We start from the raw sequence: 27,774 nt of genomic DNA on the forward strand, positions 1-27,774 counted from the left end.
AACAGAGAGGTGTATGCAATCAAACGATTGAGCCCAACCCCTTGGAACAAAAATCTATTCTCATGCTTTGTTGAAAAACAAGCATCTTGTGGAAAGCTACAAGTAAAACTTTGTTCTCAGTCAAGGAAGTTTTAAATTAGAAAAATACTTCTCTTTTTAAAAAAAAAAAATATATATATATAACTTCTCTTATCAGTCCAGAAGAGGTAGCTTGCCAGCAGCTAACATTCTTGCAGAAGAAACAAATGCAAGCATGATGGCCAGCTTCCTGGAGGTGACACAAAGGGGACTGAACTGGGAATGTCCAGAGCTAAAACCAGGAGCTGCATGAGCTAAAGAGAGACAGCTCAGTAGCTGGCTGCTGTAATAAGTCATCTATTCTCTGGACTGGCACAGAGGGGGATTTAAATACCAGTGGTTACACAAACACATACATACTGTCATTTTGACTATTTGCTCTCAGAGATGTTGTTTGCTACCTGAATGAAATGGGATTGTTTTTGCTCACTGATTCGTTGACAATCTTTTGTAATGGGAAAATAAATGGCAACCAACGCTTATCTGAATTTTCAGCTGAATAATTATTTGGGCTAAAATTCATGGAACTTTTGGGATTCTCTAACATCTTCATAAATAAATTGGCATTGGTCAAGGTATTCAAACAACAAACCATATGACACCATGAATAACATCTTAGCAAAGTTACCACATTTATTCACTAAAATATCTGCAAATCATTTTTAGTATTATCTGAACAGCTCTAACGTAGAGACTTCCATGTCAATCTTTCCTAAGGATTCTCAAGTCTCTTAGCTTTGCTAGTCTGCTTTCCAATTTCCTTCAACTTAAGCACTGATTTGCTATAGTTTATTTTAGGAGAAATATAGATCTAAATTTTTAGAAGTGACCAAGGATTGAGTTCCTCGATTTTAGGGTGCTTGACTTGACACTCCAGAAAGGGATTGCTTTTTAGGGGGTAGGGACTCAGCATTTTCTGAAAATCAGACCCTTTTAAGGTATCTCAACTTGGGCATCTAAAAACTTAGACACTTAAAATCACTAGTCACTTTTGAAAACATGAGCTAAAGTGTGCATTCTGGAAGGAACGAATGAAACATTCATATCATCATGGGACTGGAATCAGTAGTGTCTAAAATATCTGAAGCCCCACCTATTTTTACATAATAGCAATTTCTACCTCTGAGAAAAACACTGGAATATTGGGAATATTTGTCAACAGTTTACTAGAAGTAAAGGACAGTACTTTGGCTTTAAATAAATCCATCTGTAAGATAACTAAACAGCTGCAAAGGGATCTGTGGGTGTTCTGTTCTTTTGGAAGTCAGGCCATTAAATAACTTATACATAACTTTGGTATGACTAAACTTGTTATGAGATTTCTCCATTGCTGTGTGACACTCTGGTGTAACTAGTTTAATCAGCCCAGTTCTATAGTAGAAAATGTTTGTGGGTATAACTGTACCAGCAACTCAAGGGCAGATTCAAATTTTATACCAGTTTGGTGAACAAAATAAACGATACTGTCAAAGCACTTTTTTGCTGGTACAACTACATCTACACTAAGGCTTTTGCTGATATATAAATGTAATTAAATACATACCTCCCACTGATAGTGCTATACCACTAAAATTTTCTAATGTGGGCCAAGCCTATGAAAGTGGCTTTGTTAGAACTCAAATAGAAATTATCAACCCTAGCAATTAAAGATCATAAAAGTTAGAGATGAAAAAGACCCTCAGCTAATTGAGTACATCCCTTCAAGTGAGAGATACAGGGGGAAAAACCTCAGGATCCACATGGCAGGTCCTTAATGCATAAGAGGAATCCAATTGACTCCCTTTGCAGGATCAAGACCTAAATTTGTAGAACAGTAGAGAGAAATCTGGAAGCTCTATGAGAGGGGAAAATTATTGGCATGAAAGATTCTACACAATTAACAAAACAGAACCACTTGTACAGATACTTGATATTTAATATTCATTATTAGGTGAAATACATGATTTCAAAAACATTGGCTCTTTCAATTTTAGGGCACCTCACCTACACAAATTTCAGCCTGACACACATGCAACAAAATTCTCAATGGATTGACAAAGTGAGTTTTATATTCTGTGGATTGCCACCTTTCTTTTTTTTTCTTCGTAATAGCTCTTGAGACTTCATCAAGCAGACTCCAAATTGTATGCTTAAGGACTAGATACACAAGAGAGCCTCTCCAAGTCAATTTAGCAATAGGCTATCTGCTTTTTTTCTTTGGTACAGAAAGCTTTAAAAGACAATATTCCAAAGTTTTTGTGTCTTCATCCCAATGTTGAAGAACTCTGCTGACTGAGTCCCAGGCCAAGACAGGCACTTGACTAGTGACCTGATGGTATGGAGGCCAGTTAATCCATGTTGTGCTTGAATCAACTGTAGTTGACAAAAAAAAATGGTTCTGGGTATGCACAGGACTCAGTTTAAAAGTATGAGAGTAGGGAAAACTCCTTTATTTAAGCTCTCCATTCCAGAAGGCTGAGGCCATCATTGAACAGAAAAAAAATGTTTCTAAGCCCTTGTTGTTTTTTCTGTGGAATAAAACATATGAGGATCTTTTCTGCAGAAAAAAGATTCATATTTAATTTTATATAAATATATGGAAACTGAACTTTTTAATGTTATTTTTAAATGAATTAATGTTCAGTTCTCTTCTTGTCCTTTCTTACTCTTTTGTTCTTTCCCAATTGCTTAGATGATTCTTCCTGGAAAAAAAAAAATCACACAAATATGATTTCAGTAATCTCTTGCCTTCTAGTAAAGACCACTTTGTTTTTCTGTGCACTGCTAACATTCTTTTGAGGTGACTCACTACACTTAATAGTGTAATCAGTTTAAAATATTCATAGTTCAGAGACTGTGATCATTCAGACTTGTATATTTAACAACCTAACTTTCTTATTTAGTAAATTTTTGTCTTGAGCAACTCTAAAACCTTTATTCATAGTTACAAAAGGAATTATCGCCCTGACTCTGACCTCGCTTACAACAGTTAAGCTCTTCAGGGCAAGGATCTTGTCTTCCTCTCTACATCACCTAACAGAATGGACCTCTGAACCTAACTGGGGGCTCTGGGCACTGCCCCAATAAGCACTCATATAATAAGGAAGAGAGCTGAATGAATAGATAAGATAAACATAATAACTTCACATTGGTGTGACTTCACTGAAGTAACACCATGTTAAGCGGGAGTGGACCAACATGTGTGCTTCACTCACTATCTTGCACTTTAGGACCAAAAAATGAATGAAAGTGCTCACCCCAATAGCCAGCTGGGGTTTTGGTGGAGGCAGGAGCAGTGGAGACATATCTCAACCAGAAGCAGCTAATGCATTGTTCCACATGCCCCCTTGCTTCCCACACTCCCCCTTCACCTCTGGTGGGTATGGGATGAGGCTCACTCCTGCTGCCACTGGGTAGGTGGACAGAGGAGGGGGTGCAGGGCTGGATGATTGGCTCCCATCTGGTGCAGTGAGGAAAAGGCAGTGATAAGGTTTGCTTCTCAGGTGGGGAAGCCTTGCAGGCTCTCTGTTTCAGCCCCACTTTTAAGCTACTAATGCTGGATCTCCTCTGATGCCAGGGGCTAACTTGACAGCCAGTTCTGCAGTTTCCTTACCTGGTGAAATTAGCAAGTTGGTGTGTGAGTTTTTTCACCTTCCACATGGCATCCAAGAGGTTTGAGAAATTTAATTACAATTGTTATAACTTTGGTATGATCTGGTGGATTAGGAAGGGTACAATTAAAGGCCCTAAACCCAGCAGGCTGCCTGGGCATTGTCCCAAGCACTTTCATGGAATAGCAATGGAGTATGCCTATATGTCTCATGGAGCTTGTGACTTACCTCATCTCGTGTCTCCTACCTCCAGCATGGAGGAAAGAAGTGGGTCAGGACTCTAGCTTCCAGTCTGGGGTGCCTGGCAGACCTAAGGATGACCTTCACTCTCACATTGAGGTTTATAATACATTGGGGTGTGGGGTGGCTTATCCTAGTATGGTATGACTTGTTAATAAAAATACAGCCTCCATATTTAATCACATTATGGTGTCTGTGTCTCACTGTTTCCATGTTCAAATCAACACACAGTGTTTACGAGCTGACGACAATGCAGGGCCTCCAGTTTCTCATGTCTGGTGTAAGTATCAAACACATCTGAACCTGCTGTAAAAACCTGTTTCCTTCCTACTAGCATGCAATTCTCACATTTCATGTATAATTTACAAAATGCCTTTGATCCTTTACTGGAAACTAGCATTTAAAATGAAACAGAAAAGTCCATTACTGGAACACATTAAAGAGCATGTTTGCATCCTGATTGCTATGCTGAAGACAATTAGCAAAAAAGAACACTTTTCCAAGAACCACAGACACAATTGCTATCTACAGCACTAGTATCTTTAGCATTCATTTGATAAACATTTCACTGAATGATGTTAACCTCTACAAAGGAGATCAAATTACACAAACCTTAAAAGGAACTGAATCAATCTGAAATAAAGTCATTAAAAAAAAAAACACACCAAAAGTAAATCCTGACTCCCTGAGGACAATTTTGTTTTACAACCACATTTTCCTATTTTGAAAGAATATTTTTCTTTCCCCTGCTGCTGTATGAACAATCCACAACCCACACAAAAGAGAGGAAATGGACTGACTATATAAGGAAACAGTGAAACTCAATATACACAAAGTGCTGTGAAATGCACAAAGTAAACAAACAGAAAAGGGGGAAAGAAAATTCTTCTCTCTTTCAGTTATAACCATCTTAGATGCACTTTGTATCAGAAGTAGGAGGACTTTTTCATGCAAAAGTGTGATTTTTGAAGTATCCCTTAAACTATTGGTTCCAGGTGCCTGGATCCTTTTAGAGTTGGCAATTACATATTATACACATACATGCATATCTACAAACATGATTTATATCTTCTAGAGTGAAGAGCAGGAAGGGAACAGAAACATTAAGAGGCAGGAGAAGCTGGCATGGATGGTAAGGTGCAGGAGGTAGGGAACTTGAAGTTTTAAAATTTGAACTGTTTGGGAAAATTAGAGGAAAATATAATTTTGATACTTAGTACTTATACCCATAGGCGCTGACTCCATGGTTGCTCAAAAATGGTGGATGCAGCCAGATTCCCCCCTCCGGCTCAGTGCCTCCTGCCTGCTGGCGGCTCCGCCAATCAACTCCTCCCTGTGCCTCACACCCACCACGATCAGCTGTTCTGTGGCATGCAGGAGGCGCTGGGAGGGAGGGAGGGCGGTATGTGCTCAGGGGAGGGGGCTGAACAGGGCAGGAAAAGGCAGGATTGGATGGAGCAGGGGCAGGGTAGGAAGGGGCAGGGTGGAATGGGGGCTTGAGGGAAAGGGTGGAGGTGAGGTGGGAGGGGAATATTGGGGGAAGGGGTGGAGTGGAGCACACAACACCCCCCCCGGCACATTAGAAAGTCAGCGCCTCTGTTTATACATAACTTCTATTTCAGTACTTTGCAAATATTATTTCATCCTGTATGAGCAAATACTATTGCTAACACCAGGGGTGGGCAAACTTTTTGGCCTGAGGGCCACATTGGGGTTCCAGAACTGTATGGAGGGCTGGGTAGGGAAGGCTGTGTCTCCCCAAACAGCCTGGCCCCTGCCCCCTATCTGCACCCTCCCACTTCCCACACCCCGACCACCCCCTCAGAACTCCCGACCCATCCAGCCTCCCTTGCTCCTTGTCCCCTGACCACCCTCTCCCAGAACCCCTTCCCCCTAACCTCCCCCCCCCCGGACCCTACCCCCTATCCAAGCCTCCTGCTCCCCATTCCCTGACTGCCCCAACCCCTATCCACACCCCCAACCCCTGACAGGCCCCCCGGGACTCCCATGCTTATTCAACCACCCCCTTATCTAACCCCCCCCCCGCTCTCTGCCCCCTTACTATGCTGCTCAGAGCACCAGGACTGGCAGCCGCACTGCCTGGCCAAAGCCAGCCCCGCCACCTCACAGTCTAGAGCACCGGGGCAGGCCAGCGGCTCTCGCAGCTGCGCTGCCCGGAAGGAGTTCGCAGCCCTGCCGCCCAGAGCGCTGGCGGCACAGGTAGCTGAGGCTGCTGGGGAGGAGGGAAAGCAGGGGAGAGGCCGGGGGCGAGCCTCCCCGGCTGGGAGCTCAAGGGCTGGGCAGGAGGGTCCCACGGGCCACAGTTTGCCCACCTCTGGCTTACACAATATATTACATAAGAAAGAATTATTATCTGTACTTTACAGATCAGGAAACAAAACCCAGAAAAGTTTAAGAGACTTTCCTGTGGTCACACAGGGAGTCTGCAACAGAGCTAGGACCAGAACACAGATCACTAGACTTCAAATTAGTAGAGCCCTGCAAATCCACAGGTATCTGCTTTATATACATGGACGATTTTTGCGGATAGCAGTGCAGATGCGGATACAAGTTTTGTATCCGTGCAGGGCTCTGACAGTAAGAGATGGACAGGCAGCTGTGAGGTACTGCAGAACAGATCCTCCACCTGCCCTGGGTGGGGATCATGGGGGGTAGGGACACGGGGTCAGGGGCTGCTCAGGCCCCACGTCCAGGCCAGGAGGGTCCACGGTGGCTCCGCACAGCGGCCTGCCTGGCTCTTATCATGTCGGGGCTATGGCTCCAAGCCATCCCCCAGCCGAAGCCAGGTCGGGGAGAGCCACGCTGGCAGCTTAGGAGAGCCGCAGCAGACCCTCCACCTGCCCTGGGTTGGGGGGCTGGGACACGGGTCAGAGGCTGCTCAGGCTCCCTGCACAGGGCAGGTGGAGGGTCTGCCGCAGCTCCCCACAGCTGCCAGCGCAGCTCTTCCTGACTCAACTCCAGCCGGGGAGAGGGGTGGCTCAAAGCTGTTGCCTGGCAACGGAAAGAGCCTCCCCTGGGCGGGGGGCCCGAGCAGCCCCTGGGCAGCTTCACAGGTCTCCCCCATTCTCCCGGCTACCCCAGAGTGGAGCCCAGCCAGGGAGCCGTGGGGAGTTGCGACCGACCCTCCACCTGCCCACAGTGCGGGGTTGAGGGGCTGAGAGCAGCCCACGGCCATGTGCTAGCCCCCCAGGCTTCCTGCCTGGCTGAGGGCAGGTACAGGGTCCGCAGCTCCGCACGAGCTCCCCACAGCTGCCCACACGGCTCTGCCCAACCAGCCTGCAGTGGTGGAGATGCCTCAGAGCCTCAGCCCAGCCCCCACTGTAAAGCCCTGCTTATCCGTGGATATCTGCAGATATCCGCAACGTGCGGATTGGATGCGGATACACTTTTGTGTATCCGCGCAGGGCTCTACAAATTAGATACTTTAACCATGAGCCCACCTTACTCTCTCTCGTGGGCCTGTTAGGAGTAATGCCCAAATTGAATATTACTCTGGAAGACTACTTAAAACCATGTACATTTGATTGCTGGGATTCTGTGCTAAACAGGAGTGTGGGCAGTTAAGGGAAGACATAGGAGAGGGAATATAGTTTCACCCTGGACTTGAGCAACACCACCAGGTGGTTTGTTATCAAGCTGTAAAATGTTTATATCAGCACTGTATAGTGTGGTAAAGTAAACATTTTCAAAGGCAACTAAGTGATGTAGGAGGCTAAGTCCCACTCAAAGTCAATCCACTTAGGTGCTTTTCAAAAATTGTACCCTTAGTCTTTTCTTTGTTCTTGATTTCCACTCTTCTAATCTGGTTTTTAAATGGGGAAAGTCTGGTGTTTTATTGTTTATGAATTGTTTACATGTTTTTCTGTACATATAAATTTCTTCTGAGAGCGGTTTTCTCTTTGATAAAGCATCCAAAATGTTGAATTGTACAATCAGTGTAGAGTGAACTGTATCATTTCTGAAAAACAGCTCACTGTAGTTAAATAACCTGAGATTCATACAGTGTATCAGAACAAATGAGGTGTTTAAGAAAAAAGAAAAAAAAAAAAAGATACAAGTATCAGACCAAATCCTGACTTCTTTGAAGTTAACGTCAAAGCTCCCATTGATTTCAATGGGACTAGAACTTGGCCTCACTCAATCTCAGGGTCATTTGAGATGGTGAGACCATGACGCTGCCTATCATGAATTTGGTTATCAGGCACGTATTCTAACTTGGGATCTCTAACGCCATAGTCTTTACCCATGTAAGGCAGTCAAATTAACCTTTTTTCTTTTTTTACTTTTATGTTTAACAGGCAACAAAACCAAAATTACACAACACAAGGAAAAATTCCAAAGAAGTAAAAAAACAAAGGGGAGTCTATGGAATCTTAATAAGGAGAAAAGTAGTGAAGGAATCTTTTTAACTGAGCTCTTAGGTTTAGCTTAAGCACTCAAAGGTTACCATGAGGCAGATCCTCAGCTGGTGTAAACTGTCATAGCTCCATTGACTTCAGTTGAGCGATGACAATTTATACAAATTGAGTACATGGCCCTATATGTTCAGATATTGACATTGTCAATCTTCCAGTAATAACTTACAGCTGAACTTGTGTAACTGTATTCCACTAGTATATTTCTGGCACAATTGTTGATGTGTTTAAAGCGATCTGGTCCTAGCCGGATACCTCCATACCAGCGGGATACCACAACCAAAACATTACGGACATTCAAAATCTGTTTTAAAAAACAAACAAACCCAGAACTTTATTTTAAATAGATAAACACATAAGTCAATAGTTTCTTTTGTATAATAAAAGCTTTTTCTTTCCCAAAGGAACTTGCAAGGGATATTATTAAAGGGATACTTGTTGATTCACATTTATTATTTTTAAATATTGTGCATTTTTAGTACTATTTGTATTGAGGCCTGAATCCCTGCCCCATGAACAGAGCTTCTATCTGCATTTTTAACTTTATCCTGAAACACTGTGGGGGTTAGGGTAGGTAATTGTCTTGGGCTGGTTCTCTGAAGACTTTTGTAAGCTGCAGCTTCAGAACATGCACGTGGAGCTTCTCAGAAATGCTCCAGGCCTGGGCTGCTGCCACTTGCAGGGCAGCAACAGTAGCACACGGAGAAGACGCGAAGTTCTCCTTACCTTTCATATCTGAACTAGGTTCTCTTCCCACCCTGAAAAAATAATTCTGGTGAGGAGGACTTGACCCTCATCTCTCCACTCAAACAGAAAGGTAAGGCAAATATTGGCCATTTGCCTCTTTTGTCCCTCAAAAATACCCTTTTCTAGTCCCTGTGTTTTTCAGTTAAGTTAAATGTATCTTTCCGCTTTACTCCCCCCACCCTCCAATTCTCTTTTTATAAGTGCACTGGAGCCAGAGAATTTTGCCTAGCAGTACTTGTAGGAGGCAGTGCTTGTGCCTCCGGCTCATAGCCCCTCCCCTGGCTTTATGAGGCTGTGCCGCCTCGACCCCCCTCAGTTCCTTAGCTCCGAAAGCCCAGATATTAAACTCCGATGAAGAAGGGATGGAGGATGGGTTGTGGAATACATGTCTGCATCACATCTTGAAGAACCACAGTGTCAGTAAGTAACCGTTTCTTCTTCCAGTAGATGCAGCCATGTACTCCACTTAGATGACTCACAGGCAGTACCCAGAGGAGGCGGAGTCTATCTAAACAAGGATTCCAGGATTGCCCTTCCAAAGTTTACATCAGCTCTGGAAGTTGCAGTAATGGCATAATGGTTCATAAATGTATTTATGGATGACTATGTCGCAGCCCTGCAAATGTCCAATATCGAAACGTCATCAAGGAACGCTAGTGACATTGCTTGCGCTCTCGTAGAATTAGCTCACATCCACTCAAGGGGTGTAGTTGAAGCTATTTCATATGAAGACTTGATACAGGATGTTATCCATCTGAAGATCGTTTGTGAAGAGACTGCTCGATCCTTCATACAATCCCCATACAACACAAACAGGTGAGGCAAAGCACGAAATGCTTTAGTCCTGTCAAGATAGAAGGCTAGACATCCCCTGACATCTAATGTATGGAGATGCTGCTCCTCTAAGAGATGGATGCTGCTTAGGAAAGAACACAGGTAAATATACTGCCTGGTTCAAATGAAAGCCAAGAGACCATTTTCAGTAAAAATTTTGGGTGCGGCTGTAAAGTCAATTTGTCCTTGGAGAACTGTGTATAAGGTGGTATTGTAATCAGAGCCTGCAACCTGCAGACTCTACTTGCAGATTTTATCACAACCAGTAAACAGTTTTCTGGCACAAAAGTGGAAAGGAACAAGATGCCAGAAGCTCACAGAGGTCCCACTAAGGCTGCCAGTACTGTGTGACGGTCCTACAGAGGAACCAGCTCTCAGACTGGAGAATGGAGATGAAGAAGCCCTTTTAAGACTCTTACTACCATGGCACTGGAAAAGACTGATCTTCCAGGAATGGGGGGATGAAATGCTGAAATTGCCACCAGATGCACCCTCAATGAGCTAAGCACAAGGCCCCACAACCAATGATGCAGCAAGTACTGGTTAGAAGCCAGCATCAGTTGAACTCTGCTGGCTGACAACCACACAGAAAACCATTTCTATTTCACCAAATAGGCAATTCTGGTAGAGGGACTTTCCACTGTTGAATAGAACCTGTTGAAAGCCACTGAACAATGCTCTTCCTCCTTATTCAACCATGAAGCAGCCACGCAGTGAGATGGAAAGAAGCTGACTAAGGGGTGCAAGCTGTGACCATGATTATGCGTGAGGAGATCAGGATGGAGAGGAAGGGATATGGGAGGCTGAATCGGGAAGGTCATACAACCAAACACTGCTCAGCCATGCTGGGGCAATGAGGATGAACTTGACCTGATCCACTTTCAGCTTGAAGATGACCTACGGAACGATCGGGATCAGAGGAAACGTGTACAGAAGAGCCAATTACCAGCTGAGATAGAAAGCGTCAGTCAGGGAGCCTGGACCAAATTGCCCATAATGATAAATATAATAAACCCATTTCATCCCTCGTGTAACTCCATGAACTTCAGTAGTTACAGTATTGCAACTCAGGCATAAAATTGGAAGTTGTCCAATGGAACACATATGGATACACGAGATCCAACACAAATTCACCTGCAACAGCTCAACTATCACTACCTAGCCCAGACAGATATGTTTTATATGGCAATTTGTATAGAGAAACCTTATTTATGTAACTGTAAAAATATTGTCAAATTGTTCTGCCTTTGTATGTGGAAACAAGAATTCAATAAAAATTACAGCATAAGAAAGAATAAAGGGACTATCTAGAAAAGAAGTGTTGAGACAATTTCAATACAGTTCATGTTTCACAATATACTTCTACAACAATTGTGAGCTCAGTGAATTAACTCTAGCAAAGCAACTCTGGATATCAATTGTTCATAGTAAGCAGGATGCCAAATGGCATTAGGAAATTGTTGAGCTCTCTATCATTTTAAATCTAAAAAATAAGTCTTAAATATTGTTTCTTCTAACCGGAAAGTACTATCTTGATTGAAGTGGTTTTAGTTTATCTTAGACAAGATAAGAGTCCTACAGAAGAGGAGACCATATCTTCACAGATCATATCACTAGAACCTCAGTGATAAAGAAATATGCCCAAGTTGGGGCAAGAGCTGGGGTGGTTGTTTTTTAAAAAAATGGTGCAATACAAAAGTTCCCCAAACACTACACTTTCCTCAAAACTGTTTTTATGCATTCTTCATGAGAATGGGGAAGGATGAGCCATAGTATAGTTACTGCATAGAATCTAATCCTCTTCCCCAGGCATGAAGTATAATACTTTGTTCATTTCTATTAGCGGCAGAGGTTAATTTAGTCTACCTTGTAATTTTGTATCCTATAGAGCAGATATAAGAAAATGGAAGAGTTAAAAAAAGAAAAGACAGGTAGAATTTATGGTTTAACTTCTTGCCTCATCAAGTTTCAGTAGAATAGAGACTGCTGTGACTGCAAATGATATACTAACATGCAAAAACTGCAAACCCCCAAATGAAAATGAAAACAGAAAGAGCAGATTTACAATTATCAGTCATAAGTGTGTTTAAGCAGGAAGTCAAGAGATCTCACTGAAGAGCTACAAATGAACTTATGAACTGCTACTACTCAAGCGCTCATACACTTTTCTTTCCCCTGGGAACTATGCTTTCCTGATCCATACAGAATAACTCTCTCAAATATCTAATTGATGTGGTGGTAAGCAAAGTGATGGTCCTAAGTAGAATCTTACAAGCTGGTGTGTGCTGTTCCTTTGGGAACAGCAAGCCTGGTAATTCAATGAGTATTCAGTGAATAAGGGGCTGGACACTGCAGGAAACACTCTGAGAACCTGGGAGTTGGTGTGTACCTATCATTACCTAATAGAACTACTTTTTTTAAAGCCACGTAATATATAGAATACTAAATCTATAGGGCTATTTGCAGAGCAAAAATTAGAATCATCTTAAGTGCGTAAAGCTGTAAGCCTTATTTACGATCTATGATTCTAAAACACATTTAAAACTATCTAAAGACAAAGTTTGTTTCCTTTAACCTGCATAAGATGGAGGAGGCGTCCACCTGCTGCTGTCTCCCCATCATCTTCACAATCCTGTAAGTACGTCTGTTTGTCCTCACAGTATATTCTGAAAACAAGCAACAGTATTAGAACCTAACCCAAAAATATCAATCACTTAATATTTTTACAGTGTGACACCCTGGCACACCCCAACATTCACCACTGTCGTAATTAAGATATGTTTTGTATAAATTATGCCTTGTGAGGTATCATTCTAAAAGTCTTGATGTGCTAGACAGTAATATCTCATTGGATTGTACGTGCTATCATCGTATGTGAAGTTATGAAGTTTGGCTATGTATGTGTTATTAAAACATGTTGTGAGGTTGAAAATACCCACAAACAGCCTTTCAGGTTCAACAGTAAAAAGGCCAAACAATGTTAATGGCTTGTTGAGGAAATGCACACAAGCACAAGGATTACCCCAGGAACTGTGTACAATAGAAACCCTTTCAGAGATAGCACTACACAGTGGGAACTATTTGACCCAGATCACAGCAAAAGATCTTTCAAGCAAGTAGGAAGAAGATATAAAAGGGGGACAATGACATCATGATGGTACCTCACTCTCCCTACAACACACCTGGAAACACATGAGGGGCAAGGACTGAACTATGGAAAGCGATGGTCCCAGGCTCGAGGGGTTTTTAGCCTGTGTATGAAAACCTAGGAAAGCCAAGGCAGCTTGTGCCTTAAGAATCTACCAGCCTGTTTATCACTCAGGGTGAGAATTTGCTAATTCATATCCTACCTATCTAGTGTGTTAAGCTCAGTTTGCAGTTTTGTTTATTTACTAAGATAATTTGCTTTGATATGTTTGCTATCACTTATAATCACTTAAAATCTATCCTTTTGTAGTTAATAAATTTATTTTTGTTTTGTCTAAAGCCAGTGTGTGGAAATTATAACTTGGGGCAGAAAACTGTTGCATATCTCTCTCCACATTGAGGGAGGGTGTGAATTTTATGAGCTTATGCTGTACAGTTCCCAGGTCAGTAGTGAGTTATTAGCATTTGATGAATGTTCTGTCTGATAGGACTAGGACTTACACATGGACAGAAACTCATCTGAAGTCCCAAGCTAAGCAAAGAAAACCCTCACCAGAGTTCTGAATTTATTTACAAGTTTTTTAATGTGACCAAAATAAAACAAACTAATAAAATCTGTGGCCACATTCTCCACATGCAGCTCAACAGACTTTAAACACTAAATCAAATAATACGAACAAAGCGACTGAGCAGCTGTGGGGGCCTCCCACCGCCTGCCATAGCTGGGCTGCTATGGGGTCCACTCATTGCCCACCACAGCTGGGCAGCTGTGGGAAGCCCCACTGCCTGCAGCAAGTGGGAGCTTCAGGTTCCCTGTGCCACCCTTGGCGGCTGGAAGCTCTGGGAGACCCCCACCACCCACAGGGGCTGGGAGCTCTGGGGGGGGACCCCCACAGCCTGCAGGGGCTGGTAGCTCCGGGGGTCCCCCTGCTGCCCAGCGGCTAGGATCTGCTGGGGGGCCAGCCACCAGCGACGGCTGAGAGCTGCGGAGCTGCCTGCTGACAACTCCAGCCTCAGGGCAGAAATGTCACAGAGGTCTCTGAAAGTCATGGATTCTGTGACTTCCATGACATAGCCTTAGTCATGCATGAGAGACTTACACATCAGGCACTTTCGGAGCTGAACACCCTGGAACAGGTGATTTATATTGAAAGGACTGTGTCCTCAGTCTAGTTCCAAACAATTATCCACACAATTGGCATCATGTCACTTGTTACCCAAACTGATTTAATGACCTTTGTTTGTAACATCACACTCAGTTATTATAGAAGCAATGTAATCATGAAAAGAGAATTGTGTAATCAGGTGAAGAATATGAAGCAAAAATAAGATATTTTTGGTTTTGTTTAAAGTGTATGTTGCTAGTGATGGAGAGAGGTGTCATACTGGCAATAGTAAAAACTAACATCTTCTGTTCACAGACAGGTTTCAGAGTAGCAGCGGTGTTAGTCTGTATTCGCAAAAAGAAAAGGAGTACTTGTGGCACCTTAGAGACTAACAAATTTATTTGAGCATAAGCTTCCGATGAAGTGAGCTGTAGCTCACAAAAGCTTATGCTCAAATAAATTTGTTAGTCTCTAAGGTGCCACAAGTACTCCTTTTCTTTTTGTTCACAGACAGATATAGCATGCATGGTATTCAAGCCTCCTCTTGCTACCATTTTGCTCTTTGCTAGTACCACCACTAAAAGAAACTGTCTAGGTCAGTTTCCATGCATGCTGTTTCAGATCATTGGCTTCTCTGCTAAGACTGCCAACAAGGGATAACCGTTAGTATCAGTTATAGTGATGGTGGTTTTTGTGATATGGATCTGGACTGAGATCAAGTCATATATGAAGCCGATGTGAAATTAGTTTAGGATAAGGAGCGCTACCAGCAGCCCTACCTATTATTAAGGTTGCCCACAACTTCCCATTTATAAGACCTCATTTTCAGTTATTTATAACTTTGCCAAACTTTTACCATTTGGGTGGAAGTTTTCCATGGCAGGTGTCTGCCTCTAGCTGATTTTTTGGGAAAATTTCATCCAAAATGCTTCATCCGCTTCCAAGAATGAGGCTATATTCAAAAATTCTAGCAACTTTTTTTTTTTTTTTTGAGAAGCTCTAGTGTCCTCATGTTTTGGAGAATGGACTTGAAATTTGGCAGAAGACTGACTTTTACATCAAGGACACACTTTTTGTCATCCTTATTAAAATATGCCCAAACCTGGCCAAGATATAAGCCTTTTAAAAATCACAATTTGCACACGTTCAGCCTTAGATCTTCACAGCACAAACCTCTGAAGATTCACACTAGGCATGCTCCAGGCATGATCCATTCACATTAGGCATGCTCCAGCCCAGGGATGAGCAGGAATTTAATGTGCAACCTTAATTCATCCCTCTGGTGCATATGAATTATGATATAGTTCACATACTATCATTCCCACAGGACCCCTGTTTTATTCAGTGCACAGGATGGACAGTACTCAATGACTAGCTGTACAATATTTTGTTTCATCCTCACTGTTCAGTGTGTGACACTAGGCCTTATTTACTGCACACTATTCAGACCCTGCTATGAACACAGGCAACCTTAATTCTGGTATTTCCTAACTTTTCAGTGCCTGACTTTGCAACCTTAAAAATGGTTCTTTCAATATGATTTTTGTGCAAGTAGTATACATAAAATGTATGTTTGTTTGTATGTGTTTCTCTTTCACACACACAAACACACATAAATCCACTGAAGTGTCTTTTTGGAAAACTGGAAATAATTAAATAACCTTCCAAAGCCAAAACCCTGCATGCCACTATTCAGCCCAGAATATTTTATTATCAAAATAAAGTAAATGGAAATGAGGACATTTAAATGTAGGCCAGGAAAACAGTTTATGGGATGTTTTACTTTATATTTATATGTACAATACAGTAATTGTACATTATCTTCAAAGCAGGGGGTCTCTAACGGATTTTGACCATGGAAACCTGGATGAGATAAAACATTGTTGTACAAGTACCATCCACACACAAACTGATTTTAGACATTTCCTGGGTAGCTTTTAAATATACTGTCCTCTATGTCCATCTTCACCATGCTTTGTGCACATGTATGTGGTGTGAGAGAGTGTGCATATATTTATTTCTCTTCCCATTCCAATCCCCAGTACCATACTTATTTATTATTTGTATTGCAATAGTGCCCTGGGACTTCAGTCAGGGATGGGGGTCTCATACAGATACATAAAACAAAAAAGAGGTTCCTGTCCCAAAATGTTTACTATCTATTTTTCTTTCTATTTTCATTATGAATTAGTGGACTCTGCTGGAAGGACTGTTTTCATCCAATAGCATTTCAAAGGGGTATGAGTAGATTCAGAATGATCAATAATTTTCAGACCATATGCAATCAATATGTACACTTTTGACTTGTAGTTGCAGATCACTCTTAGGCATTGTTTGAATACAAATGCAGCGTAAGAAGATTATGCGACCCTATAGCACAGTTTCTGATTTTTATTTTATATCTGTGATCTTCATGGTTGCTATGAGTATGTGTACTCATAACCAGACTTAATACTCTTAATGTATAGTTAGGGTCAAAGTTACTGAGGCTGAAAATCCTCTACTCTTCACTCACCTGTATGCATATATGTTGTGGGTAGCACTCGCTATTTTCTTATTCTCATGCAATTTGGCAAGAACCATTTTCACCTTGAAAAACAACAACAGGGTTTGTAGGCATCATTTGTAAAGGATCTGTATTCAGATGTTAAAATAAACAATTATCTAACATTAATCTTGAATTGTTTTAATGTATCAAAAGAAATTGGTGTTTTAAAAAAACAGGTAACGTATCCAACATAGAAGAACAGACACTGCTATCCCTATATCCTCTCGATTGCCCTGATTCAGCAAGGTACTTAACTTTAAGCACAAGATGGAACTATTCAGATGTTTATGTAACTTGCAAAATCAGGGCCTATAAGCATTGCTAGAGCCCTCATCATTCTAGAATTTAAACACTATACAGTCTACAGCACACTCCCTTGACATGCAGGTGTAACTACCTAATGTAAGCAGTGGTGATTATACAGAGCACGATACAAAGAAGATATAGAAATTATTGTAACATCAAAGGTGTTTACTTCTGGAAGGAAACATGAATTTTCTGATATATCTCTCCTATATCAATATGCAATGCATCTGTTGTTCACGTGAAACACCCACAGAACATATGGGATGGTCTCTAGAGCTGCACATTACACAAGTTTCACAAGCATACATTTTGCAAACTCAGCAGATTACTAGAATTCTATGATGTATTCTGGGGACAACGAGAGGAACAGTACTAATCTTTTCTTAAAAGGTGATGACCAGTTCATTCAGTAGAGCTTCATTTATTCATAGAGCTTCACTCTATGAGTCGAAAGCATTTTAAAATTGCTTTTGTAAATGTGGAGGAAGCCGATTTCTCTCATTTAACACATATACACAGTATGTGAATAGCAGAACCAAGCCATCTCTTATTGACTATTGTTCCAATTCAGCATACTGTTGACACTGTAAGAAACCGATAGGCTGGAAAGAATAGAGCTATTTAAATATATAGTATTGATGACTTTGTTATGTTCTTATTTTACTATGCAGAAAAATAATCTCTTAACAAGTTGCTATCTCTGTTTTTAAACAAATAGCACTTTTAAAAACATCATTTAGTAAATCAATATTAGTTCCTCTTCTGTGTCTAAATAAACAAACTTGCAATTGTTCTGCCCTTATCAACTGGGTCTAGCAAAGAAAAGAGCTTTGCTAAAGACACTGTTTTAGTAAACAATGCATAATTAATACTACTTTAAGCAAAATATTATTAAAGTTGTGAGAGCTTAAGAAAGCATGCCTGGCAAGCAAATTGTTTTTAATTCAAAAGAAAAAATGTCTCTCTGGAGTAATCAATATACATCTCAATATTAATCTTTGCAGTATGGTGCTATTCCCATTTTTTTCCCACAGTGAAATCAGTAAATGCGCTGCAAAAATACATCTAATAATAGACCTCAACAAACCATTTACAACATCTCAGAAGAAAACGCTGCTTCAAAAACCTATTTTCCTGCAACAATTTTGTTCCTTTTTAAAATATATATATTGAAGTACTATTTATTTCACTTTACACACTTTCAGAGCTTTGTCTGAATGGATGCAATTAAATTATATAATGCACACAATCATTAGTTTTGAGACTGCTTACCTAAAATAGTGCATTATTTATTATCAGTCAGGTTCCCAAAAGCATGTAATAGAGGTTCATTCTAAAGAACCTCAAGACACACACATAAATCTAAGCAATCACATTATTTTGTTTTGGTAACCCATGTCCTCTCTCTATTTCCCCTCCCTACTATCCTACTTGTTGCATTTTTTTGTATATTTAAAACCGTAAGCTACGAGAAGCAGAGAACATGACTCTTAAAAAGTGCATCAGGCACCTGGCAGAGTTTTAGAGAACTTGCTAAAGAGTAAATGATAACAAGGTGAGGGTAAAAAAGAGGGGAAATAGGAGCACTCAGTTATCACAAATTCAAGATGTTGAAAACAAAATTAATCAAAGAACCAAAGGACATGAAGAGAAGAAATTATTTTTAATTGCTCAGACTCCAATGCTAGGAGCCCGAATAATAAATCAGAGGAATTGGAATTGCTAATTTATAAGCAAAAATTCAATCCCATTGATATTACTGAAACCAGGTGGGATGATCTGCACAACTGGAATGCTAAGATCAACGGTTATAAGCTATTTAAGAAGGACCGAGTGAGCAAAAGAGGAGGGAGAGTGGCACTCTGTCAAAAAATAGCATTACCTGTTTCCAAGTCACTGATCACTCAGAGGAAAATGATCTTGAATGCATTTGGATCAATGTCCTAACAGATAAAGCACAAGATAGGGTACTATTTAGTGTCTGCTACAGATCACCAAATCATACTAGAGACAGAATGACTGACTCCTTATGTGGCTATCTACAACGTGTAGGAGAAAAAAGCAGCATGATCATGAGGGACTTCGATGTGAATGACGTATGTTGGAGGTCTTATGCTGCCAATACTAAAATATCCTTGGAATTTCTAAACATTATAGATGAGACTTTCCTAACCCAAGAAGTGTTTCAACCAACACAGGGGAATTCTATATTAGACCTTGCCCTAACAAATAAACAGGAACTGATCGCAGAACTAAAAATTAATGGTAGCTTAGGTATAAATGATCATGACTTCATCACATTTACAACGTGCAAGCAGAATAAAGCCCAGAATAGTAATATATCTACCTGTACCTTATTAGATCTCCCAAAAAACCAGAATCCCACAATCAAAGAAGGCTGTTCTGGTTAAAAAAACAGCCTTGGTTAGAGGGGAGGTGATGGCAGCTGTAAAAAACAAAAAAAAATACTATATAACAAATGGAAGAAAGGTGAAGAGAAAGGTGAGTTCTGAAAGAACTCAAATGTGAAATTGTGGAACTATTAACTATGGTTTGTAACCTGTCCTTTAAATCAGCTTCTGTACCCAATGACTGGAAGACAGCTAATATAATGCCAATATTTAAATAGGGCTCTAGAGGTGATCCCAGCAATTACAGACCGGTAAGTCTAACGTCAGTACTGGGCAAATTAGTTGAAACAATAGTAAAAAGAATAAAATTGTCAGACACATAGAACATAAATTGTTGAGAAAAAGTCAACATGGTTTCTGTAAAGGGAAATCATATCTTACTAATCTATTAGAGTTCTTTGAAGTGGTCAACAAACATGTGGACAAGGGGGAGCCAATGGACATAGCGTACTTAGATTTCCAGAATGCCTTTGACAAGGTCCCTCACCAAAGGCTCTTACGAAAAATAAGTTGTCATGGGATAAGAGGGAAAATCCTTTCATGGACTGAGAACTGGTTAAAAGACAGGGAACAAAGGGTAGGAATAAATGGTAAATTTAAAGAATGGAGAGGGGTAACTAGTGGTGTTCCCCAAGGGTCAGTCCTAGGACCAGTGCTATTCAACTTATTCATAAATGATCTGGAGAAGAGTAAACAATGAGGTGGCAAAGTTTGCAGATGATACTAAACTGCTCAACATAGTTAAGACCAAAGCAGACTGTGAAGAACTTCAAAAAGATCTCACAAAACTAAGTGACTAGGCAACAAAATGGCAAATGAAATTTAATCTGGATAAATGTAAAGTAATGCACATTGGAAAAAATAATCCCAACTATACATACAATATAATGGGGCTAATTTAGCTATGACTAATCAGGAAAAAGATCTTGAAGTTATCATGGATAGTTCTCTGAAGATGTCCACGCAGTGTGCAGCGGCAGTCAAAAAAGCAAACGGGATGTTAGGAATCATTAAAAATGGGATAGAAAATAAGACGGACAATATCTTATTGCCCTTATATAAACCCATGGTACACCCACATCTTGAATACTGCATACAGATGTGGTCCCCTCATCTCAAAAAGATATACTGGCATTAGAAAAGGTTCACAAAAGGGCAACTAAAATGATCAGGGGTTTGGAACGGGTCCCATATGAGGAGAGTTTAAAGAGGCTAGGACTTTTCATCTTGGAAAAGAGGAGACTAAGGGGGGATATGATAGAGGTATATAAAATCATGAGTAGTGTGGACAAAGTGAATAAGGAAAAGTTATTTACTTGTTCCCATAATATTAGAACCAGGGGCCACCAAATGAAATTAATGGGCAGCAGATTTAAAACGAATAAAAGGAAGTTCTTCTTCACTCAGCGCAGAGTCAACCTGTGGAACTCCTTGCCTGAGGAGGTTGCAAAGGCTAGGACTAAAACAGGGTTTAAAAGAGAACTGGATAAATTCATGGAGGTTAAGTCCATTAATGTCTATTAGCCAGGATGGATAAGGAAAGGTGTCCCTAGCCTCTGTTTGTCAGAGGGTGGAGATGGATGGCAAGAGAGAGATCACTTGATCATTATCTGTTAGGTTCACTCTCTCTGGGGCACCTGGCACTGGCTATTGTCAGTAGACAGGATACTGGGCTGGATGGACCTTTGGTCTGACCCAGTAATCAGAAGTTAGGAATTGTAGAACACTGATAAGAGAAGCCAAGGGACACAAGAAATATATGATCAGCAGAGTAAGAATCATAGAATATTAGGGTTGGAAGAGACCTCAGGAGGTCATCTAGTCCAATTCCCTGCTCAAAGCAGGGCCAACACCAACTAAATCATCCCAGCCAAGGCTTTGTCAAGCCGGGCCTTAAAAACCTCTAAGGATGGAGATTCCACCACCTCCCTAGGTAACCCATTCCAGTGCTTCACCACCCTCCTAGTGAAATAGTGTTTCCTAATATCCAGCCTAGACCTCCCCCACTGCAACTTGAGACCACTGCTTCTTGTTCTGTCATCTGCCACCAATGAGAACAGCCTAGCTCTATCCTCTTTGAACCCCCCTTCAGGTAATTGAAGGCTGCTATCAAATCCCCCCTCACTCTTCTCTTCTGCAGACTAAATAACCCCAGTTCCCTCAGCGTCTCCTCATAAGTTATGTGCCCCAGCCCCCTAATCATTTCCGTCGCCCTCCGCTGGACTCTTTCCAATTTGTCCACATCCCTGCTGTAGTGGGGGGGACCAAAACTGGATGCAATACTCCAGGTGTGGCCTCACCAGTGCCGATTAGAGGGGAATAATCACTTCCCTCAATCTGCTGGCAATGCTCCTACTAATACAGCTCAATATGCCACTGACCTTCTTGGCAACAAGGGAACACTGCTGACTCATATCCAGCTTCTCATCCACTGTAATCCCCAGGTCCTTTTCTGCAGAATTGCTGCTTAGCCAGTTGGTCCCCAGCCTGTAGCAGTGCATGGAATTCTTCCTTCCTAAGTGCAGAACTCTGCACTTGTCCTTGATGAACCTCATCAGATTTCTTTTGGACCAATCCGTCACTCTAGACCCTGTCCCTACCCTCCATTGTATCTACCTCTCCCCCCTGGCTTAGTGTCATCTGCGAACCTGCTGAGGGTGCAATTAATCAGTTCATCCAGATCATTAATAAAGATGTTGAACAAAACCGGCCAAAGGACCGACCCTGGGACACTCCACTTGATACCGATTGCCAACTAGACATCGAGCCGTTGATCACTACCCACTGAGCCTGACAATCTAGCCAGCTTTCTATCTACCTTATAGTCCATTCATCCAATCCATACTTTTTTAACTTGCTGGCAAGAATACTGTGGGAGACCATATCAAAAGCTTTGCTAAAGTCAAGATATATCACATCCACTGCTTTCCCCATATCCACAGAGCCAGTTATCTCATCATAGAAGGCAATCAGGTTGGTCATGCATGACCTGCCCTTGGTGAATCCATGCTGACTGTTCCTGATCACCTTCCTCTCCTCCAAGTGCTTCAAAATGGATTCCTTGAGGACCTGCTCCATAATTTCACCGGGGATTGAAGTGAGAATGACTGGTCTGTAGTTCCCTGGGTTCTCTTTTTTCCCTTTTTTAAATATGGGCACTATATTGACTTTTTCCGATCGTGCGGGACCTCCCCCGATCGCCAAGGATAATGGCCAATGGCTCTGCAATCACATCAGCCAAATCCTCAGCATCCTTGAATGCATTAGATCTGGACCTATGGACTTGTGCACATCCATTTTCTAAGTAGTCCTTAACCTGTTCTTTCACTACTGAGGGTTGATCACCTACTTCCCATGCTGTGTTACCCAGTGCAGCAGTCTGGGAGCTGCCCTTGGTCTGTGAAGATCGAGGCAAAAAATGCATTGAGTACTTCAGCTTTTTCCTACATCATCTCTCACTACGTTGCCTCCCCCATTCAGTAAGAATCCCACATTTTCCATGATCATCTTCTTGTTGCTAACACACCTGTAGAAACCCTTCTTGTTACCCTTCACATCCCTTGGTAGCTGCAATTCCAATTGTGCCTTGGCCTTGGCCTACAAGTTTGGTTAATAAAGGCAACAGTGTTGATGTAATATATTCATACTTCTGTGGGGCTTTTGACTTGTTACCATACAACATTTTTATTAAAAACTGGAATAATATATAATTCACATGGCACACTGTAAATGGCTTAAAAACTGGCTAATTGTAAATGGGGAATTGTCATCAAGAGGGTCCATTTCCAGTGGGGTCCTGAGGGGATTGGTTCTTAGTCCTACACCACTTAACAATTTTATTAATAACCAGGAAGAAAACAAAATTATTACTGATAAAGTTTGCAGAGGACACAAAACCTGGGGGAGTGGTAAATAACGAAGAAGATAGGTCACGGATTCAGAACAACCTGGATTGCTTGGTAAACAGGGCACAAGCAAACAATATGCATTTTAATAGGGCTAAATGTAAACGTATATATCTATAAACAAAGAACGTAGGCTATTCTTACAGGATGGGAGATTCTATCCTGGGAAGCAGCGACTGAAAAAGATTTGAGGGTCATGGTGGATAGTCTGCTGGACATAATCTCCCAATGTGATGCTCTGGCCAAAAGAGCTAATGAGATACTGGGATGCACAAAAAGGGGAATCTCAAGAAGTAGAGAGGTTATTTTACCTCTATATTTGGCACTGGTGTGACTGAGCTGGAACAGTGTGTCCAGTTCAGATGCTCACAATTCAAGACAAATGTTGATAAATTGGAGAGGGTTCATGAAGAGCCATGAGAATGACTGAAGAATTAGAAAGCGTGCCTTCTAGCGATAGGTTCCAGGAGCTCAATTTATTTAGCTTTATAAAGAGAAGGTTAAGGGTAACTTGATTACAGTCCAAACGTATTCACACGGGGAACAATATTTAATAATGGGCTCTTCAATCTCGCAGAGAAAGGTATAACATGATCCAATTGTTGGACGTCGAAGCTAGACAAATTCAGACTGGAAATGAGGCATAACTTTTTAATGGAAAGAGTAATTAACCATTGGAACAATTTACCAAAGATTGTGGTGGATACTCCATCTCTGATAATTTTTAAATCAAAATTGGATGCTTTTCTAAATAGTATGCTCTAGGAATTATTTTAGGGAAGTTCTATGGCCTGTGTTATACAGAAAGTCAGACTAGATGATCATAATGGTCCCTTCTCCCCTTAGAATCTATAATGTACTATTTTAGGTGATATTACACATAACAGAGTATCATTCCCTCCATTCAGATGAATCTTTGCAAACCTGTTATGGCACAGATTTAAACTGTGATCCAACATATACAGACTGATAGTGAGTGCAGTTATGTCTAGTACAAGTTTTCCAGGATGCTCCATAAATTTTATTTGCAGCAGATTGTGAAAAAAAGCGTGGGGGATTTTTTATTTTTAATCCCTATACCATTATTTGGGCAGATCTCATCTGTTATTTCAAACAGATGTATCTGGAATGTTGTATATTTCTAAATGATTTAATTTTCCATACTTGTTACTAAGATACAAGATTAGATGCCTGAATTTCTGTTTATTTCAAATTTTGTGTGCTCCTCTCATAATGAATTCTAAAGAATTTCCATTAAAAATGTTGGTTTTTCTTCGCACATATTTCCTCCTGTGCTTTTTCAATTTTTTAACTCTGCAATAAAGTTAAATACATACACATCTTTTCCATAATAGATTTAAATAAAATTCAATAGTATACAATGGATCTGAAGATTTTTCAGTGTGATTTTACTAAATCAGCTTAATCTGATTTCACACTAATGGCTAGATTGCCCATAGAAGTGTGGGGAACAAAGGAATGGAACCCAGTAGCTCTTGCAGTTGGGACATACAGGGAGATAAGTAGCCACTACTTGGCATTTTTTTACCTGGCATCACCCTAGAATCCCACAAAAGCTCTAGTGGAGCTCTGAAGGATTCTTCTTCTATATTATTTTGGAGGTGGAGCCAAAGGAGGTGAAACAGCACCAGTCTTCTGATGCATCATGCCTAGCTGACCATGCAGATATCTAAGTGGATAGCCAACTGAGAGTTAATACAGCATTAACTCCTTAAGAGCTTGGCTCCTCTGTAACTGCTACTGCACTTCAGAGGGACTCAACCAATGGATGCACAGGACCTGAAGGAGACATACTGCCAGGGCTGGGATGGAAGCCAATGGAGAACCTTGGGGAGAAGCCAGCCCTCCAAGTGGACACCTCTGAAACCACAGCAAGAGGGTTCTTTTTCACTGTGAGCCATCAGAATCTGCGAGATTAGGAGCCCAAACACTAACCCCAAGCCTTTCTCCCTAAACTCCTCCCAGTAGAAGGGACGGTCATCTGACAATCTGGAGGTTAAGCATATATTTTCCTGGTCTTTTGCCCTTCTCCTGTGGGTAAGCACAAACTAGCTTAGGGCATTCATTATTGCTTTTCATCTCACCAGTAAGAATTTATGAAGGATTTTTTCAGTGTATCTTGTATGAATTAATTTGTTTGGTGGAGGAAACGAGGATACTCAAAGGGAGATAACACTTTCAAATTGGATTAGTATTTTATACTTTCAAGTATATACATAGAAAAGATGCCAAGTAAAGATACATTCCAAAATGATCAAACAATCCAGTTCCATAGACTATATATGCAATGTGCATGTTTTTGTTTTTTAAATATCAAAAGAATAAGTTAACACAAAATATTAAGTCAGAATAATAAATAATGCCCAATGAATGTAGACCCAGGGCGGGTAAAGAAGCCCCTTTGCAAACTCAAAACATAAAATACCAAAAGTTATCTTCCAAGCACCAGGTCAACTCTTTGTAGCATCTTTCAAAAATGTAAATGCCAACCATGGAAGCTGTTGCATTTTAAACACCTAAACCCTTCAGCCAAAGAAGAGTAGAAAAAGTAATGCTAGAAAACATGCTAAATTGCCTGTGTTTTACCATTACCCATTTACCCATTACCTTTGTTTTCAGTTTTAAAATAATAATTACTATACCAATTAAAAGTAATATTATTTAAAACCATATTAAAGGTTAATTGAAACTGTTAAAAAAATAAATGTAAAATACTGAACAATATTTAGACGTTACAAAGCACCTTACATTCTTATAGTGCTTTACGAGTATTAATTAATATTGTGAAGTAGACAAAGTGTTATGAATAGATGCTATTCCCTCCATAGTTACTGATGAAGCTAGTTTTTGTTATGAACCCAGTTTTGACCACACATACCATCACTTTAACTTTGCCCAATCAAAACCCTGTCTGTCTGAAATTTCCTAATTATTTTGAGAGGAGGGATGAAGAGAGGAAAGGAGAAGAATTATTTAGTTTTCTGCATAGGTAGCTTTAAAAACCTGTTCAGATGAGTACCTCTCTGCGGAGATCCTACTGTGTCCATGTCACAAATATATACTTTAGGAAGCGCACACCCACTGGTTATGGGCTTCCTCCTATCAGTATCTGTGCTATGCGTAGCTTAAGAACTGTGACCAATAGGTGCAAGTAACCCAAAGCAAGAAGAGGAAATAACATTGGTGGTACTGATTCCCTCCTTTCCTGAAGCCATATTATCCAGAGGAACTGAATTTTAGTGCCCGTCTAGCCACCGTAGTCAAAATAATATGTATATGTCAAGTGATAAAGATTCTGTAGGTCACATTACACCCTCCATGACAACCATGCAACTCTATTACCTCCAACAGGTTTGTTCTATATATCTTAAGTACTCATATGGCCCCTGTTGTCACAGAATCTGAGCACTTCACAATCTTTAATGCATTTTACGCTCAACATGCCTGAGAGGTAGAGAAGTACTATTAGCCCCATTTTACAGGTGGGAAACAGAAACATTGACTAAGTGATTTGCCCAAGGTCACACAAACTTCTTGTGGTGGAGCAGGGATTTGAACTCCCAAGTCCTTGGCTAATGCCCTAACCATCATTTCCCTCTTTGTAGCAGCTGTCAAAAATGTAAATGCCAACCACAAAAGCATGCATTTTAAACAACTAATCCCCTTATGATCAGCCAAAGAATAAGCAATAATGCTATAGAACAGGCTAAATTGCACCCAATACTCTTGTTTTCTGTTTTTGTTCAGGTATAATAGACACAGAATTTTGTTAATGATCCACAAGACTCCAGATCACTTTTCCATAGCTTTATTGGCTATATAGTATCAAAGAGACTGAAAAATAATTATTATTTGTATCACTAAAATGAGAACATGTGACTAAGAATACAAAAAAGATTAAAGATGTTGAGCTAGAAATTTAATGTGCATTCAGTCCCTTTTCAGAGTAGAAAGGCACTTTAACTATTTGCCCAAGATTACACAATTTGTCAGTGTCACAACTAGGACTAGAAAACAAATCTCCTCACTCCCAATCCCATGCCTAGTCCACTTGAAAGCAAGTGATAATAATACTTACCTTCTTCAGCAGTGATGTGGGACAACTGCATTAATGGGAAGTATCACAGGGAATAGATTCAGCAAATGGTGAATGACAACGACTGGTTCTTATCACAACAGTATTAATATACTTTTCACAAAATAGAGATGCATTCAGATAGTTCCAAGTACATCAGTGGTATTTAATCAGGCACAAAACTGTAGGATACAAATCTGTCTTACAAGCTTTACTAACCTGTTTGGGGCTCACTACAGGAGCAAGATGTGCTTGAAAAGTGCTCCTTCGGTCCGAGATTGGGTTTCCATGATTAATTGGTGGCAGTTCTTCATCTACCGATTTAAAATT

At 40.8% G+C, this 27,774-nt stretch overlaps 1 protein-coding gene across 6 annotated transcripts in view; it reads right to left on the reverse strand.

Moving 5' to 3' along the window:
• Positions 1 to 1,972: 1,972 nt before the first annotated feature.
• The window catches only part of IMPACT (impact RWD domain protein), a 40,761-nt gene continuing 14,959 nt past the window's right edge, over positions 1,973 to 27,774 (reverse strand). For 3 of the 6 annotated variants that reach the window (XM_073331358.1, XM_073331356.1, XM_073331357.1), the window contains exons 7-11: positions 27,664 to 27,758; positions 16,694 to 16,767; positions 12,501 to 12,591; positions 8,514 to 8,648; positions 1,973 to 2,759 (exon numbers count right to left, since the gene is read on the reverse strand). In XM_073331358.1, the coding sequence (XP_073187459.1) occupies positions 2,691 to 2,759; positions 8,514 to 8,648; positions 12,501 to 12,591; positions 16,694 to 16,767; positions 27,664 to 27,758 (464 nt within the window). In that variant the 3' untranslated portion in view covers positions 1,973 to 2,690. Of the gene's footprint in view, positions 2,760 to 3,314; positions 3,671 to 3,896; positions 3,979 to 8,513; positions 8,649 to 12,500; positions 12,592 to 16,693; positions 16,768 to 27,663; positions 27,759 to 27,774 lie in introns of all 6 variants that reach the window. The other 3 variants (XR_012157236.1, XR_012157237.1, XM_073331359.1) reach the window with 3 other exon arrangements.

This window comes from Lepidochelys kempii, chromosome 2 (genome assembly GCF_965140265.1).
Source record: "Lepidochelys kempii isolate rLepKem1 chromosome 2, rLepKem1.hap2, whole genome shotgun sequence".
NCBI lineage: Eukaryota > Metazoa > Chordata > Testudines > Cheloniidae > Lepidochelys > Lepidochelys kempii.